Source organism: Balaenoptera acutorostrata, chromosome 7, assembly GCF_949987535.1.
Source record: "Balaenoptera acutorostrata chromosome 7, mBalAcu1.1, whole genome shotgun sequence".
Classification (NCBI taxonomy): Eukaryota; Metazoa; Chordata; class Mammalia; order Artiodactyla; family Balaenopteridae; genus Balaenoptera; species Balaenoptera acutorostrata.
The window spans coordinates 71,357,956-71,377,064 of NC_080070.1; the positions used below are offsets into that span (position 1 = coordinate 71,357,956).

A 19,109-nucleotide genomic window follows, 5' to 3' on the forward strand; every position below is an offset into this window, starting at 1 on the left:
GTGATCAGTTAAATTGTAAATTTTTCTTGAAGAGGGAACACATGAAGACCTTATAATAAATGAGTTTCTGAGTTCCTTTCCTAAGAACAGAGCTGTTCTTTTTAAAATTTATTTTCCTCTTCTTAATCAGTATGAGGTAAAAAGATTTAAAAAATTAATCAACAATATATATAATCTTTAAATGTGATTCTAATAGAAATTAACTTGTTAGTAGTTTACTTCTGTAAGATGCTCTCTGAAAGTATTTTGCATATGGTTCTAAAACTGGCATTTGTGTAATGTACAAAATTGACCAAGTAGTATGCATTTCCATTTTTCCATGTAGAATATTCATGAATGATATCTGAAATGTTGTAACACATATTAACAGCAAATGTGGAGACAAGAGGCTAGTAAATGATTTTATACCTTTTCTCAGTGGACCATTCTTCTCATCTGATTTTTATTTCTGGGATAAAAGCTATTTAAACAATAGTTTTCAGATGATTACTCTCTCAATGATAACTGGGAAGACTTTTACCCACTCACCTACCCCAAAAGGCTCAACTAATTTTTAGAAGTACTAAAAATAGTGTGTTTGATTTGAGGAATAACAGGATATTACATAGTTTCAAAGTATCTCCCCACAAGAAACCTATACATTACAAAGATAAAATAGTAACTTTGCTATTTGACTGGAGAAACTTGGCAGGTATGACCTTAATTGAATAATCAAATGTAACACTACCAGTAACGGGATCAATTGACAGCAACTGCCCCCTGAAGTGATGCACTGAAAAGCACTCAGCATCACCTCTGCAGTATCCGAGCAAAAAGTCCATAACCTGGATCTAGTCATGAGGAGGCATCAAACCCAAACTGAGAGCCGTGCTACAAAATAACTGGCTTGTACTCCTAAAAATTGTCAAGGTCATGAAATATAAAGACAGACTCAGAAACTGCTCCAGATTAAAGGAAACTAAAGAGAGACAAGATGAAATGCAATGCATGATCTTGGATTTTTTTTTTTTTGCTACCAAGGACATTATTGAAATAATCAGAGAAATATGAATAAGTTCTGTAGATTATATAATAGTATTATAGCAATATTAATTTCTGATTTCAATAATGGGACTGTGTTTTAAAAAGAGAATTCCTTGCTTTTGGGGAAACACACTGAAGAATTTAGGTGTAAAAAGGCAATATATCCACAAATTACTTTTAAATGAGAGAGAGAGCAAGAAAAAAAAAATGTAGTAAAATATTTACATTTGGAATCTTGGTGAAGGGTATTCAGAAATTCTTGTATTATTCTTGCAGCTTTTCTGCAATCCTGAAATTTGTCAAAATAAAATATTTCTTTTTTTCAAAAAAAAAATAGTGTGTTTGATTTCTTCACTGAGACTTTTTTAAACGCTCTATTCCGATACCAGCGTTTTTTAATGCAAGTAGCTTGACGCATTTCAAAAAATTACATTTAATTCCTAGATTTCAAGTTCAAATTTGGAGCCAAGAAACCAACCCATTCAGTTGAATCAACATTTATTAAATGCAGTGTGTTAGGTCCTGGCAAAAAAACAGTGATGGCACAGACAGAATCCTGCCTCCGAAGTTTCCCAAGCTAGAGGAGAACCAAACTCATAAATAAGATCATAAGATAGTCTGAAGTCTTCAAGATTGGAAGAGACTGGCCAAATAGTGACTCAACTTAGCAAAATAAACCTTAATGCAATATGTTTTTAGAAAATCAAAATTAATGCAAGACATACATGATGAACAAAATATCAAATTTTCAAATAAAACGGGATCAGCAGTATTGATTTTTTTTCCTTTTGCCTTTAAGCTCCACTAGGACTCTGTCAGGCACTGCTTCACCCCTACCCTCCGGGGCGGCCAGTGGTTTCCAGACACATCTAATTTTCAGAAACCTAAATTGTCTGATATTTAGATCTCAATAAAAGTATTCTTACTCGGTGACAGCAGTTGGGGTCCTCTGACACACTCATGGTCTCTGGCATACGCTGTCTTTCCGGCATGTATGGCACGCAGCACCCTGCGCAGGGGAAACACTAGTGTATCTGAGGTACGACGCGGGGTGTTGCAGGGTCACACGCGCGAACGTCACAGAAGTCAGGATTTGGCTTCAGATCTTCCCTACTTTGGATTGGCGTTTAAGTCAACAAAGTTCTGGTAACTGTTGGTAACCGTCACAACAATCAGCCGCAGGCCAGGCTGGGTTGATCATAGGTGCTGCTGAGTCCCCCGGTGTCCTGATGACTGGGGACCTCAAACATCTGCCCTGTGCCTTCCAACACACAACAAGCCAAGCGAAGGCGGCAGATGCCGCCCTGGAAATAAGCCGTAGAGTAAGCATCTCCCCCTTCCCCAGACCACGGAGCATTTCGGGGCGGGGCCAGGGGCGGGGCCGGGGGGTGAGGAGGGGGCCTGTCAGATGCCCTAGTCCGCTGGAAGCCACCCCTGGGGTCCAGGGCGGAGGGATGGAGCAACGGCGGACCGCAGCCAAACTCCCCACTGGGGCTAGAGGCCTGTAATCACCTGGGTGGGGTTTGGGGACCGCCCCTGATCCACACTAACTGATGTATATTGACTTTTTCCCACTTAACATCTCCTGAATATATAATTATGGCAGTTTAGAGATTAGGTAATAAGGCCATAAATTTGGAGTCTTGACTCTCCAAAGGAGATATATATATACACATATATATATAACACTGAAATGTTTCCCTAAAGTGCAGATCGACACACTGGGGAGGAAAAGTTCTTTGAGGGACAATACAAGCAGAGTTGAGGGCAGTTAAGATAATGGCTAAAAGAATATTTGAGTGGGAAAAAAAATGTCAAAATTGTGTTATGCCACTTAGGACCTAGCAAGGTGTTCTTGAGTTCTCACACTTGTCTAGAAAGGCTTGGGGCTATGATGATTAATCAAGGCTGAAAGTTCTGTAATGAACTGAAAACTTCACACTAAATCTTAACTAACTTGTGGTGCATGTATATTGCATGTAGGTATAGGAATTTATCTATCATTACAGTATGTAAATCGTCAAAGCAAGGATATTTCCTTCTATAGATTTTAATACAGTCTTGATTCTTCTAGGATTTAATAATCCCGCAATTTTCAAACATTTTTCTCTTTTATCCAGATTCCAAGGCATCGGCAGTAGAAGTTGCTTTTATTCTTTCTATGCTAGAACTGTCTACACCCAAGTTCTGTGTTGGGTTGTTTTTATTTTCCTGTTTTGTCAATCAGTTAATTTGAAAGCTAACATTTCCTCCTCATCAGGTTGCTGAAATTGCTCCCCAAATTGAATACCTTTTCTGAGTGGTATCCTCTACCACCCTATGCAACACTGCAGATTCAAATTCTACCTTCTTGAAATCCACCCTCTCAGCTCCCACTGTCTTTTTGTTTCTCTTCCTCACTTTATAACAATCCCCCGTCTTTCTCCTTATCCAGCTTGGTTCTCTCCTCCTCTTTCTAAATATAGACACTTCACGATGATCTTACCTGGGTCCACTCTCTCCTCTGTGCTGGCCTACTGGCCAGTCTGTACACACCCACCCTGACATCTCTGGTGAGATCCGCTCTCCCACTTGCAGCTTTCTGGTGGACGGCTTGACTTGTATGTTCCACCAGTGCCTCAGTTTCAGCATTTCTCAACTGCAAGCATCTTCCCTCCCAGTCACCTGTCTCATCATCATGTCATCACACAATCATCATCACCTGTGACTTCCCTTGCCCTTATTCTCTGCCTCTAGTTACTTGCCAGTTCCTATCAGTTCTCTTTGTACATCACATGTCATATCTGTTCACTGCTTATTCTCACTTGCTACTGTCCTGGGGCAGGCTCATCAGCTCTTGACTTGATTTTCCAGAGGCAACCTTGCTTCCTATCTGCAGTTCTGTCTGCACCCCAGGTCATCATATATGGTGCTGCTACAGTCATCTTCCTGAGATTTAGCTTTGTCACATCTTTTCTCCAGTTTAAAAATCCTATAATACTTCTCTGTTGCCCCAGAATTGAGTCCAGTGATGAATTACCCAATAGTTATTAAGCCCATTCTTTTACAGCCCGACAAAACAAGGGCACAAAAAAGGAGGAAAAATGATTTTGAAATAGCTTGATATTGCATATTGCTTAAAAGCATTGATGTAGTTGTCATGGGAAAAATCAGAACTTTATTGGAATTCCTTATGCTGATTTTACCATGCAGTTAGTATATATATTTCATGTATATGTATATATATCTCGTATAAAATTAAATTAAATTTAAATTTCAGATTACATAAAATATGTGATTTTAAGTTAGCATTCTTAGGACCTATAAAAGTTTTTTTTGAGCAGTAGGTGCATGCTTCTGAGCCTAAATTTCAAAGTTAGCACAAATAATATGACCCTAATCCACCTTTTAAAATTGATTCCTCACAATTGGCTTCCCTGTGCCTTTCCCTGCAGCCAAAGGCTGTACAACCCTAATGCCTCACACGTTCTTCCCCTGCTTTTTCTCCTTTGTGTACTTACTCCCCTGTGTCTAAAATGCCCATCCATCGATATCTGTGTCTAATTTCTCCTCACCGTTTCAGACCCAGCCCAATTGTCAGTGCTGCCCTAAAATCCTCTCAAAGTTCCCAGGGTTGACAGTATTTTCTTCTTCCTCTGAATTCACCGGAGCATATTTTCCTTTTCTCTTAGCCCTTAATATTTGCAACCTTCTTTTGAAACATTGTGTATACTTCCTTCTCTTACTAAAAGTTTAGTCATAGAGAGTAGGCACCTTTCCTGATTCATTGCTACATTTACTAACTAGTCTTAGACTAAACTAGTCATAGCCTGAACTAAGACAAAGTAGTTTGTGGTTCAATAAATGGCTGAATGATCTGTTTGGACCTACGACTTTAAAAATGTTCATATTAAAGAGTGCTGTTGTGTGCAACTGTTGTGAAAAATAGTATGGCAATTCCTTAAAAAATTAAATATACAATTACCATGTGATCCAGCAATTCCACTTCTGAATATATACTCAAACGAAGTGTAAGCAGGGACTCAGATATTTGTATACCCATGTTCATAGCAGCATTATTCACAAAAGCCAAAAAGAGGAAACAACCCAAGTGTCCATTGATAGTTAAATGGAAAAACAAAATGTGGTATATACATACAATGGAATATTATTCAGCCTTAAAAAGGAAGGAAATCCTGGCATACATTACAACATAGATGATTCTTGGAGACATTATGCTAAGGGAAATAAGCCAGTCGCAAAAAGACAAATACTGCCTGATTCCACTTATATGAGGTACTTAAGGTAGTCAAATTTATAGACCGAAAGTAGAAGGGTGGGTGTCAGGAACAGGGGAGAGGGGGAAAGAAATGAGGAGTTAGTGTATAATGGGTACAGAGTTTCATTTGAGGAAGATGAAAAACTTCTGAAAATGGATGGTGGTGATGGCTGAGCAGCAATGTGAATGCACTTAATGCCACAAAACTGTACAGTTATAACAGTAAATTCTATATTATGTATATTTTACCTTAATAAAAAGAAAAATAGTCCAGGGAAAGAATTCTTGTGCTTCTTTAGTTGAAAGGAATATGCTGCTAGTGAAGGTGTTTGTTGATTGGGAACTGGAACTGCTCCACCACGGATTCACTGAAACTTGAAACTTCTTGGCATATTTTTTAGTTCTTTGGCATTTTGGCACTTTCTTGTTACCAGATTCGTATGAAGTTTTCGGTTGGAAGGAAACATGCCATGATAAAGAGCTGTGTAATAATTAATTACATCAGTGATTCACATATTATGACGATAGTTTCAATTTCCCTTTTCATGTTTTTATTTTCAAAATTTGATTTAAATCCTAAAATATCCATTCCATGGCTAAAATGTTCAAAATGTGTATTAATTTCTGATTACTAAGTTAATATGTGTTTATCATAAAATATTCAAACATTATTGAAAAGTGGATTGCTTAAAAAGTGACAGTCCCTCATGATCTCAAGTGATAACTTGTTAATAACTTGGAGTGTGTGCGTTTTGTGTGCATATAAATATCATTGGTAACAAAACTGCCAATGACATTTTTACTTAAAAATATATTTTGGATATCTTTATAGGTCTAGATATCCGTCTGTCTACATTTTTAAGCTACTGCACAGCGTTCTATTGAGAAGTTACATTTTAATTTAACCCATATTCCAATTAATGGGGCATATTTCACAACTACAATGTATGTATGAGATGAGCAGTGGTATTCACATTTTGCACGTGTGTGTATGTACTGGTGTATTTCTGAGTGCTAGATGTGAAATTGTGGGATTAAGTTAAAAGCAAGTTTGTAATTTTAATAGATAGCTGCAAAATTTTAATTCTACTTTTTTTTTTTTTTTATAATATTAATTACTATTCTTTTTTTTTTTTTTTTTTAATGAGGATCTTGAATCAGATGCGTATGTTTTTTTCTTTTTTTGATTGATTGATTGATTGATTTTGGCTGTGTTGGGTCTTCGTTTCTGTGCGAGGGCTTTCTCCAGTTGTGGCAAGCGGGGGCCACTCTTCATCGCGATGCGCGGGCCTCTCACCGCCGCGGCCTCTCTCGCCGCGGAGCACAGGCTCCAGACACGCAGGCTCAGCAGTTGTGGCTCACGGGCCCAGCCGCTCCGCGGCATGTGGGATCTTCCCAGGCCAGGGCTCGAACCCGTGTCCCCTGCATTAGCAGGCAGACTCTCAACCACTGCGCCACCAGGGAAGCCCCTTTAATTCTACTTTGACCAGGCTTTAACATTCCAAACACTTTGGTGAAATTGAGATTGACTGTGTACAGTAGAAGCTGATGGTTTGGATGTTAAATTAAAATTCCCAGATGTGGATGCCTAAGACTGATCCAATGGGTTTTTCTAAGCCCCAGATTCAGCTCACTTATCATGGTCACAAAAATACCCTGATGGAAATGCCTACACCTGAGCCAATAAATTCTCTAAGCCCCAAGATTCAGGTTGTGTAACAGGGTCATAAAGGAAGTTTGGGATATAAATTAGCAGCTGCTCTCCATCCCTGGGATGGATCCCTCCATCCATCTGTCTTTTTCACTTCTTTAGATATTTCTTCATCCCATTAAATCTAACTCTTCTATTGTCCTCTACTAAATAATAAAACCATTGTCAAAATTTCATAAATCACTTACTGACATTACTACCTCACCACCCACAACAAATCCCAGCTGAAATTTGGTGATTGTTTTGACTCTGGTAATTACAATGTTTGTCAGATTCCAGAAGTGCAATGATTATACTTTCCACTTTTGTTGTGTCTTGTTAGTTTTACTCCCTCAATGACAAATTATAGATGGGCTTTAATTTTTCCATATCATCTTAGGCCATGTGGCCTATAAATGTTATTTTGTAGTTTAGTGAAGGACCTTAAGAAGAAAAAGCAAAGCAGTTAAATAGCTGTTGTTGGATATGTGTTTTCCCAAAAAAACCCATGGGAATAAAAATTGCTACTTCTCCACCAAAAATTCCCATTGTGCAAGTATGTTAGTAACTCTTGAAACATGAAGACACTGTTTCTTTGCAGAGAAAAGAAAATAACATTTATTCACTCATTCATTCATTTGTCTGACATTTATTGAGAATTTACAGGGTGCCAAGCCCCTATATGATAATGTACATTATACTCTACTCCCTCCACCTCCAACCTTGATACTGAGTGTCTTCTGCAAATATGGAAAACCTACCAAATATCAATCCTTCGTGTTTGAAGGTATATTTACAGATATTTAAAGACCAAATTACTCTTCCTCACGGAGAATTGAATACTTGGTTTTGGTGTATATGTACACATACACATTTTTTCTCTTGATTAAAATTTGTTTACACATCTGTGCCCAAGATTAAGGATAATGAAATTCAACCACAAAAATGATTAAGTAATGTATAATTGTAGCATTGGAATTTATCAGTTTAGAGTAGTTGCCTCCATATTCACCTTTCTTTTGATCTTCTTGTAGACATTATTGTTATTGACTGTAAATGTCTCAGTATTTTTGCTCAGTGGAATGTGGCTTGACAGATTAATTATATGTTATCAGGCAGTTGAAGATCAACTAAAGATATGTGGCCACAAGAAGGATGCTGATGTCTTTGAGCTGTTTCTTTCTCAAAAGTAAGTGTACTTTATATGAGAAATAGAAGAGCATCATGTTGTGTTTCATAGATTCAAATGTTCTCTTCCATTGTTTTCCCCTTCTGTGGATAGGCAAGTAGCACACGCTCGTTGGCGTCCACAGTGTCTATTGGAGACGCAGGATCCTGAAATGGATAAAAACAAAGATTATGGAGTCAGGCTGAGTTTGAATCCCAGTTCTATCTCTTCCAGCTGGGTGATCGTGGGTGGGTCATAAGCCTCTCTGTTAGGGTTGTCAGGTTTAGCCAATAAAAATATAGCACATCCAGTTACATGTGAATTTCAGAGAAACAAATGAATATAATTTTTTTTAGTATAAGTATGTCCCACACTGCATTGGGACATTTGTTGTTTCTTTGAAATTCACATATAACTGTGTATCCTGTGTTTTATCTGGCAAACCTACTGCCTGCATATAACAGTACTACCTGCTTCACAGGGTTGTTGTGAAGGTTAGGTGAGTTAGTAGAAGGTAGGGAAGGGTCTGGTACACAGTAAGTACTCAATCAGCATTAGTACAGTTAATGTTACTACTATTATTAGAGAATAATGACTCATTATACCACTGTACTATAATAATAACCGCTATTATACTATAATTCCAACCTAACAACCTTTATACTAATTTTACTGGTAAGTATGAAACTTCTCCCTTATATAACTTCTTTATATCAACTTCTTTGATCCCACTCCAACTCCCCAAGGTGGCAGACAGCAAAGTGGGTTCTTCTTCTACATAGCAATCACAGTGCCTGAGATAGAACCCAGGTGGAAGAGGAAGTATGTGTTCCCTTAGATGCTGACAGCACAGGTTTTACTAGCCAACAAGTGACACCTGTGTAGTCACAGTTAGCATTTTCATCATAATGACCGTATTCCTACTCTTCTTTCCCTTCTTCATACTTTTTGATCTCTGTGAATTCCATGTATTATTTTTAAATAGACAACATATTTCTACATGTACGTAATATTCGGAACTTAGCTGCTTTTTAAAGAAAATGTCCTACTTTATCAATGAAGTTAATCACTTTATCTCTAGTGATTTGAGGAAATCCTTTATTAATAAACATATTTCTTTTGTTTTATATGAATATGTTTTAGTTTATTAGTGCAGTGAATGATATCTAGAATAATATTTATTTTTGTAATGGCCCTGAACCTCTTGGTAGTAAGGGAATATATAGCTGACAAATATAAGATTGTTAAAAATATACATCTTAGAATGGAACAAGTATGGTAGGTAATTCTGACAAACTTAAGGTCATGCTTTGAACCTTCCTATAGATCAGTTAGTTTTATAATAACAATAAATATCTTTTTTGTCTTCAGAAGATTGCATCTCTAAGCCTTTCATGATTTTAAAAACTGTACACTCTTGATCACTAAGTTAAGTAGACAACAATAAGAAAAGCTTTAAAACACTAGAAAAAATAGAAATATTGATCTTCTGACAGTGGTAATTGGTGGTCTTCTCAATTAAAGGACAATACGTTTTGTATCCTAAGAATACTAAGTCATCATTTAATCCATTGGGGTACAAGAAATGTTTCACAGTCCAGATGCCAATAAATTGGGTAAACTGGGTTATTTGCCTAAGTCTTTGTTGCCCTTGGAAGATATCCTATCAGTGTTCCCTTGAGAAATCATGCAGCACATATACTGTAACAACAGAGTTGACGTATTATTGCCAGCACGAGTCATTGCCAGCATTAGTAGTAGAATTTCCTATCATTGTCTTCCATTGGCCTCACCTTAAAATGTAACAGCCCATTATTGATTTAGGATGGGTTTATATGCAGAATAAACCCTTCTGACTTGAGTTAAATTCCCCTCAAAAGTGAGCCACTTTATTACATTATCTAATAGCAGAAAGTTCAGCACCAGTACTACTACTACAAGAAAATTAATGACACTTATTTGACACAGTTGATATTTTAAAGCATTAATGTATTAAAATAACTTTCCTGGGAATTCTTGGAGAGATACTCTAAGTGGGGGTTGAGTTTCTCTGCTACCGTGTAGTGATTGCTTTATTTTTCGTAGGAAATAATGAAGCTAACATAATATCACTGTTGTCCAATGCAATAGTTTAAGTGTGTCAGGGTCCAAATCCCCCTCCCAGAAATTAGCTACACGTCTACAGTGAAAGAGGAGAATGCATTATGTGTGTAAATCTATTACAAGTTGCTTTGAAGAAGCCTAGAATATTTTGTTGTGCCAGGGAAGTGCTCGAAGACTAACGGTACATGTCAAAAGGACAAGGTGGTCTGCTTGAAAAGTCTTTTGTTTGGGATAATTTGAGAATAAAAAAAAAAGTGAGAAAAGATTAAGAAAAAACTCTTCAAATCTGAGAAGGGTGGAGATGAGAAGGAATGAGAGAAATAAAGGGGAGGGGAAGATCTTTTTTATAGAATACCAGCTAATAAATGTAAAAAGAATGAGAGCATTAGAAAAATTAACATTTCATAGTACCAAATCTACTGATTCAGGTAAAGGTTATTAATCAAAGCTAAAGCCATTAAATAAATAGTTATTGGGGACCACTACTCTGTTCTTTGCAGATTGGCGGTTACCAGAGGGGAGAGGAATTTGTGGGTGGGGCATGAAATAGGTGAACGGGATCAAGAGGTACAAACTTCCAGTTGTAAAATAAGTCTTGGGGATGTAATGTACAGTATGAGGAATATGGTCAATAGTATTATATTAACTTTGTATGGTTTCAGTAACTGGATTTCCTCTGGTGATCATTTTGCAGTATATGCAATGTCAAATCACTCAGAGTTTTGCCCCAGATATTACTTTTCAACGATAAAATTTGTACTTTCACAATGGAGAGTACTGGCAGATTCCACCTTAACCAAATGACTGAACTTAGCTTCACCAGGAGTGGGACAAAGTGACATCATTTTGCCTCCCGGTGTGATGCAGTAATTACCACCTTTGTAATTGAAAAATGATCTACCTTGAATTTAATCATGAGGAAGCACTCAGACAAATCAAGAATGTGAGACATCTATCAGACAACTGTCCTGGACTCTTCAGAAAGTAAATGTTAAAGTCAATAAAGAAGAGAAGGTGACTATTCTAAATTTAAGAAGACTAAGGTGTTATACCAACTGAAAATGCAATGCATGAATGTTGATGGGATTCTGGGTTTAAACAAACAAAAAAATCTATAAAAGAAATGTAGGAGCAACAGGAACAATCTGAATATGAATAGTAGTGTATTAGATGATATCATTGAATTCAATTTTAATTTTCTTAAGTGTGATAATGGTATGGGGGTTATGCAGGACAACGTCCTTATTTGAGGAATGCGTGTGCTGAAGTATTTACGAATCAGAGTCTGCAACTTATTTTCAAATGATTCACCAAGAAAATTATCAACCCACAAATAGATATATTGTATATATAGGTAAGAGAGTGAGCATAAATGTGGTAAAATATTAAAAATTACCAAGGCATGCATTGTACTATTCCTTCAACTTTTCTTAGGTTTGGAATTTTCCAATATAAAAAGTTGGCGAGAAGGGTTTCTTCTGTTTAGAAATGTTGTTTGCATGACAAAAAATATGTTTTCATAAACATTTAAAAAAATTAGTCCCTCGGTGTCCCAAGGTTAAATATAATTGTGAAAGGATGTTGCTACAAACAAGTTAGTATATGTAATATTAATTAACATTAGTATTTTTAAAGTGTTTAGAAAAGTGCCTTGCACACAGAGTGTGCTCTATAAGTGTTTAGTAGAGACATATATGTGTATATACCTGGCCTGGGCTCACAATTTCTGTTCTAAGAAATAAAAGAGATCAGAATACTCCAGCCCACAGCAGTCAAAGGGCCAACTATCTGCAGAGGCTGTGCCCTCTTTGCTGACAGCTCCTCCTCCACACCCTACGTCTTCCCCTTCGCTGAGTGAGCTGCATCAGCAAAAAGACTCATGACCACTTGGGCAGCTAGAGTCCTGCACAGTTCAAGAAGGATGGGTAACATTTTTGACCCCATATTTAATAAACAACAAAGGGAGAATAAAACACTTAACCCAGTCTCTGTCTCTTGGTGTCCTACAATTTCCATGTCTTAAATCCAGTTTGGCCAAGATCTGGACAACCTCAAAGTAAGGACCCTGCAGGCACTGTTGAAGCAGGAGTCAATGGTGTTTCCCATATTTACCTTAAGTCCCATGTTTTCTGCACTTTTCTTCCTCTGCTCTCTCCTCAGTGAAATCTTTTTAAATTAAGGTCCCAATAAATTCAGTCATAATGAGGTATAAATTTCTAAAGTTCTCTTTTAGTATTCATTTTACTGGCTGACAAAAATCTTAACCCAAGTGAATGAAGTTTTGAAGATGGAATTTAGGAAGTTAGCACATATAAGAGTGCCAGTAATTTTGAAAGGACAGAGAGAGGCCTTTCCAGTTCCCTCAGAGTCATACTACATAAGCCACCTTACCCATGAATGAATTAATCATTGCTAATGTTCACTTTTTGTTTTCCTTTCCAGGGAACTGACAGAGGTCATTGATCTTTCTAGGTTTAAAAAATTAAAATACTTATGGCTACATCATAACAAGGTAGTACGATATTTGATCTTAAATGGCTCTATAATTAAATTGCTATCTTAATTTCATGTTTTTAATAGAACTGATCATGAAAAGTATTAATATTTTATACTCCTAATTTTAATTTAGGTAAGAAACTTTATATATATATATATATGTATGTATATATATATATATGTATATATATATATATATATATATATATATATATATATATATATATAAACAGGTATATTGAATAGCACGATTTGTGAAATGTTATCAGACTGGAACTTTACTTTTTTCTCCCATGTGCTTTCAAAACTGCTCAGTGGAAGAAGCTATTGCTTCCCAGTTTCCCGGAAGAAAACTTGGGCAGTCTCATGACCTTTCTTATCTCTCTTATGTAGTTCAAAAGCTTACAGTCCATTTTGAGACATAGTCATACTCTCAGTTCAGAAATGAGAATGTGGAGGTGAATATGTTAATTCATAAATGAGACATCCCTCTATCTCCCCTCGCTTATCAGCTAGGGCTGACTGCAGATGGCCACCTGCCTGCTTCATTAGCAAGGGGGGGTGTGGTTGGTTGTTCCCCTTGCCTCTCACCTCCACCCTAGCCTTCTCCAGGGTTGGTATGGAATGGGGAGGAGTGGAGGCAGAGGAAAGGCAAAGGAAAAACAAAGTTCTTATTTGATTTGCACTCTCTGGTGTCAACATGTTCAGAGTTTACTTCTCTTAATGGGTTATTCAGAAGCTCCCCTGCTTGGTTCCTCCAACTCTAATTCCTCTTCTCTGGCCACTCCTGACCTCCCTTCACCTTGTATCCCAGTGGTACTTACAACTGAGCATCTTCTGGCCTTGGCAAACTGCCCATTTGGGCAGGATCCTTTGTAAAGTGTCCTAGATCAGCATTCCTCCAATGGTCCTGCATGTATTTCCCAGAACTCACACACCTTTGTCCTGCTGTCAGAAGGATTGATTACCTCCCAGTTGCCACTCAGGCTGATCTAGCATCTTCAGGAAGTGCCAGGCACTAAACCAACATGTCCCAAACTGCAGGGAATGCTTTTCAAGGGCACTGAGTGTGGCCCTTGAAGCTTTTCTTAGAGGCTAGGGTTTAGCTGGCAGTGCCTCCTCTGTAGTGGGGTCCTGAGTGGGGCTCCAAGCTCTCTTCAAGTCATAGAGCAGGACTGAACTAAAATTCAAGCCAAAACAATCATTACAGTTAGTTAGTCATTCTCAGCTTTCTAAAGTTTGACGTTCCAACAGCTTGTATTTTGTTCATTATAAATTGATGACCCAATCTTAGCATTTTAAATTTAAACTTTCAAACACCAGCTGATTAAAAAATAATAATTTGAGTTTTCAGTAGTAGTCTGCTTGTCAAGCAATAGTCTGATTCACAGCATTGAATCCTTAAGCATCCATGTTTATGAAAGTATTTCAATATTACATTGCATTTTCAGTCTGTTCTTTTAACCAAGTGGAAAATGGACAATGAAAGTTTTTCTAGTATTAAATAGTGCAAGCATAAGTTTCATAAGCTTAAAATAATTTCTAGGAGAACAAACACAAATACATTCAAGGCCCAGGCAGCTAACAACTGAAATGGAAAGTGCACACACTACTTAAGGGCATACAAGTTCAAAACTCTTTTAAATACCCTGCCAAAAATTATCCTGGGTCACAGTGTGTGACCTCTGATTAGAAAAAGATGGAACTCATCAAGCATGGCAAAAGTGACTAATCTTTGCTTTTCATGTGTGTTCCTTGTGGTGTTCAGTATTCAATTTTGAAGGAAAGAATGTACAAATGTTGGCAATATGTCTAAAGGGAGAGGTATAATTAGGGACTTTGTAATATTTTTTGGCTTTCTTGTAGTGGACACCATCCCACCTTCAGCCAGTCATTGAATTTTCACACAGTTGAATTACAGATACATTACGTACATAGGAAGGGATTGCATACACTGTCAACTATTGTACTTTCTTTTGTTTTGGAAGGGGTGGGTGGGGAAAGGGTGCAACAAAGGGCTAAATTCTCTTCTTGTGTTTGGTTATTTATGCTCAACACACTATATTATTTCCAAAATAACCATCACTTAACTTTGTTCTTTAAAAATAGACATTTATTCCATATAATCCTGAAAGGATATCATGTTCGAAATAAGTTTTAAGTGGTCAGGAGATGAGTGAATAAGCTAATGTGAGTTTTTCTATTGATCAATAATTGACTGGTTGCTAAGTTGCCTGAGTATTCACACTCTATGAAAAATTAAAATCTTATTCAGGATCCAAAACTCTAATGGGCATATTACCTATGATAGTACTTTATCAAAATTCACATGGAAAATTTTGATTATTACTTTTCTTTAATATCTAGATTATATTAGGTGGACCACTAAGAAGTTACTATGCCAGAATAGAAATGGTATGAAGAATCATGGTGAAAAACATCAACATTGACAAAGGAATACAAATATTTAGAATTGTATTGTTTTGTTAACAATGATCTAAATTTGTGACCAGCATTGTTCTTACATTATATTAGGCTACCCTCTATTTAGGAACAACTAAGGCACAAAATAGTAAAATAAGATGAACACACCTTTTTTTGTTTATTCATTTATTCAATCAACAACTTTGTTGAGATGTATGTACTGACCATTATTGGTTGTCCATTCATTATCCATTCTATTCTTTTACCTATACAGCAGAATCTGGGTTAAGGTATTGGTACATACTTCTTTTTAGTCAGGTAGGTGACTCCATTCCCAGTTCCAAGAGGTGGAGCCTGAACTGTTTAAACCAATCAGGATAATCCCATCTTCCTTGTGAGTGGCTAGTCAATGAATTGGCTCATAACCCGGTTGTTGTAAAAGATATATTGGAGGTAGCTACTGAGAGACTTCTGTGAAAGGTTTCCTTATTCCTGAAAAAGAGCACTAGAAGAGAGGTCCCTTGTTCCCTCTGGATGTTTTCTTGCCTGGCTAGTAAGCCAGGAACCATCCTATCAACTTGTGGATGTATCCAACATTGTGAGAAAAGCAGAGCTCAGAGAAGCATTGAGATATTCAGACTGAAGCTCTCACAACCTCTGGACTCCTTGATATGTGAGATAATAAGTGTTCTAATTTATGTGCCAGTTTGAGTTGAGCCTAGGAGTTACTTGGAGCCAAAAGCATCCTCTCTAATATGGTTTATTCTGTACTTGCATTAGGCTACTGATAGAATATAAAAATAAATGTGATGGTGCCTGCTCTAGTGATAGAATTAGGAAGGGCAGAAGGTGTGGCTGTACTCTTGGTGAGGACATTGTGGTTGCAGACTGCCTGGAATGGAATGAGGGAAAGCAGTGGTTTGGGGAGACAAAGGATGAATGTAGTTTGGTGTGTTTGGAGCCTAACATGCTTGAAAGGTGCACACTTTTCCCCATTATTATGTAGTGGAGGATAAAACTGGAGCTTCTGGTCTGACCTTGAACCAGCAAATTAAATAGGTACAAATTGTTTCTGAGGACATGCAATGCCCCAGCTTTCCTAGGTTTGCTCAGGCTGCCCTGCTTCCTTCATTATGCTCTCCGAGGGCTTGCTTTCTCCTTGTACCGCGTAGATATCTACTAGTTCTGCAGCTCCTCTCTTTCTGGGTCATCTTTTTCTAATCTCCGCTGATGTAATTAGTGGGAGGCAGCTGCTCTTAGGTGCGTATTAACTGAGGCCTTCTGAAGACTCCCTGCCTTGTCTCATCTTTTAGCAAGCCTGACTGAGGGAATCTTAGGTCAGTTCATCTTTCCCAGCTTTCCTAAGAAACTGGGTCTGCTCAGATGAGTGATCTAAGTGATTTGCATTTTATACTACAGTTTCAAATGGTCTGTATACATTTGATCTATTTGTGTTTTGGCTCATTACCTCAAAATTTTTCTTTTACAGACGTTTAGTCGTGAGCTCATAATATTGTTGTCACAATGCTGGTATCCTTCTATTTCTGGAAGACCTAGCATTACTTTGGTATATTTCATTTGTCACAGATTAGAGTAAGCATTTGATGAGAAACCTGTATATAATGCCTCACCAAGCAACTGTCCAAAATGGAATCTGAGTTTCTACCATGTAGCAAAAACTGAACAGTTGACAACTTTTACAAACTAAATTTAAATAAAAATACCTATTCTAGCAAGGTCATTGTTTATAAACTTCTTCATCTAAAACATAATCAAAATACTTATTTATAGTAACATTTTCCACACTAAAATAATGTACTAATGTACAATAATGTATGATGTACTATACACCAACTTTTGATCCGAGTCAGACAGACTTGGGTTTGAACCCTTGCTCTGTTGTCTTGAGAAAGTTGTTTTTTAACTTCTCTGAGCCTCAGTTTCCTCCTAGGTAAATAAGGGAACAAATAACATGGGCTATTGTAAGGATCATACTAGATAATGGTGAAAACATCTAGCTTAGTGCTTGGGTCATAATAAGCACTTAAAAGATATGACTGTCCCCTTGACTCTGAACCAGCAGTTCTCAACTAGGAGTGACTTTGCAACCCCTGCCACACCACCCACACACAAGGGGAACATTTGGCAATGTCTGGAGACCTTTTTGATTTTCACAACTGGGGTGTGTGTGTTCCTGGCATCTAGTGGATAGAGGCTAGGGATGCTGCCAGCCATACTACAATCCACAGGGCAGCTTCCCCAGCCCCAACAAAGAATTATCTGGCCCCAAATGTCAATAGCTGTAAAGGTTGAGAAATCCTGCCCTAAAAGAATGCCTCCTTAATTTTAAATTCATGCTGGTGTAAAATTTTCCCCACTAGTACCTCAGCGGTTACCTGTAAGAGCTTTACCTTAAATGTAAGTGCTCCCAGCTCTATAAAAAATAATAATGGTTAAATAGTAAATATTAATAGCTATCGTTTATTGAGCCCTTGCTGTGTGCTAAGCCCTGAGCTAACATATATGATTTGTGGAATGTCACATTCAGTATAAATCCCATGGCAATCCTTAGGCTCAGTACTGTAGATTTTCCTAAATGGATAATTATAATAACATTTTACTTTAACAATGGTTTAAGTGTCAGAACAATCAGCATGTCTTCCAACTCCCATTCCTAGATCTTGACTTCAACAGCTTGGTACATTGCAATGTCTATTCAAGTCCTGTGAATTCTGCCTTGGAATTATCTCTCAATTCCCTCTACTTTGCTCTTCTCCCACTGTTATTACTCTACTCTGGGACCCATATATTCTTCTGAATTAGCATAACACCATTTTTGTTCATCTCTTGCTGTTATACTTACTATCTCCTCTAAACAGTACTCTTCCCTGTCATTTTTTTTTTCCAAAATAAAACTGGGCAATAACACTCCTCTGCACAAAATCTTTTATTAGTTCCCCAAGATTCTCATGATCTGGCTTTATCTGTTTTCACTACATTCCTCCCATTCATTTCGCCCCAACAAATGGTACAATCTTAAAATTCCAATAATCATGGTCCAAAGATGTTAATGCTCTTGGGAAAATTATTATTCTATAATCAAGATGAAATGGTTGAGTTTATTAGTATTCTTGCGTTAATGTGTAACGCAAGAGAAATTAAAACCTCAACTAATTAGAATGTTCTGTTAATGTGTGGTCGAGCAGGCAACTGGGAAAAAAGAGAGAAGAAAAAGTCATGGTTTGCCCTGGTGTTCTCTTTCTAGGCTGATGTTAGGTGTGGCTCTCATTAGATCAGGGAGTGGTGAGGAGAAGGGTGGAAGGTAGTGAGTTGCTGTCAGGAGGCCAGCAGGAAGAGTAGAAAGGGATGGGAAACCAACTGGGATCCCCCCGCCCCTCACTGTATTGAATGGTCTCTCCTACTTGGGGGAAACATGGCTCCTCCTGTGACTTAAGAAAGCTGAAGTGCAGTTACTGGTGGTTCTCCTGCATGAGTGCTCACATAATTAGGTACAGATGAGACTGTGAGACAATGAGGTGAGCAGCACGTGTGCCTTTTATAGCTTCATAATTTGTGACTGTTACAAATATAAGAAAAAATTAAAGAAAATTCATTAAAGAAACCCATTTTCAAACTTTGATTACAAATCTAAAATAGCTTTTCGGAGATACGAGAGGGCATGAGTAAAATTTCCAATAAATCCTCACTAAATCAGATAGGTTGGCATCTGTCTACCTGAATCAATCCATCAAAGGTCAAAACAGTTCTATTTAACTGATGACAATAGTTACTCTGATAGGCTTTAATAAGCATGTAAAACTAATTTACAAACATAAGCATATATTTCTGTATATATAAATTAGGAAGCACTTGATCAATAACTATTTCATATGATTCTTCTCCCTGCTAGATCCTGTATTAAGCAGTAAAATTAGCATTGTTACATT

General features: G+C 37.4%; 1 protein-coding gene across 1 annotated transcript in view; it reads left to right on the forward strand.

Annotated features, from left to right (window-relative positions):
• Positions 1–2,252: 2,252 nt before the first annotated feature.
• The window catches only part of LRRC72 (leucine rich repeat containing 72), a 41,454-nt gene continuing 24,597 nt past the window's right edge, over positions 2,253–19,109 (forward strand). The window contains exons 1-3 of the mRNA XM_007164882.2: positions 2,253–2,345; positions 8,087–8,160; positions 12,685–12,754. Of these exons, the coding sequence (XP_007164944.2) occupies positions 2,253–2,345; positions 8,087–8,160; positions 12,685–12,754 (237 nt within the window). The remainder of the gene's footprint in view (positions 2,346–8,086; positions 8,161–12,684; positions 12,755–19,109) is intronic.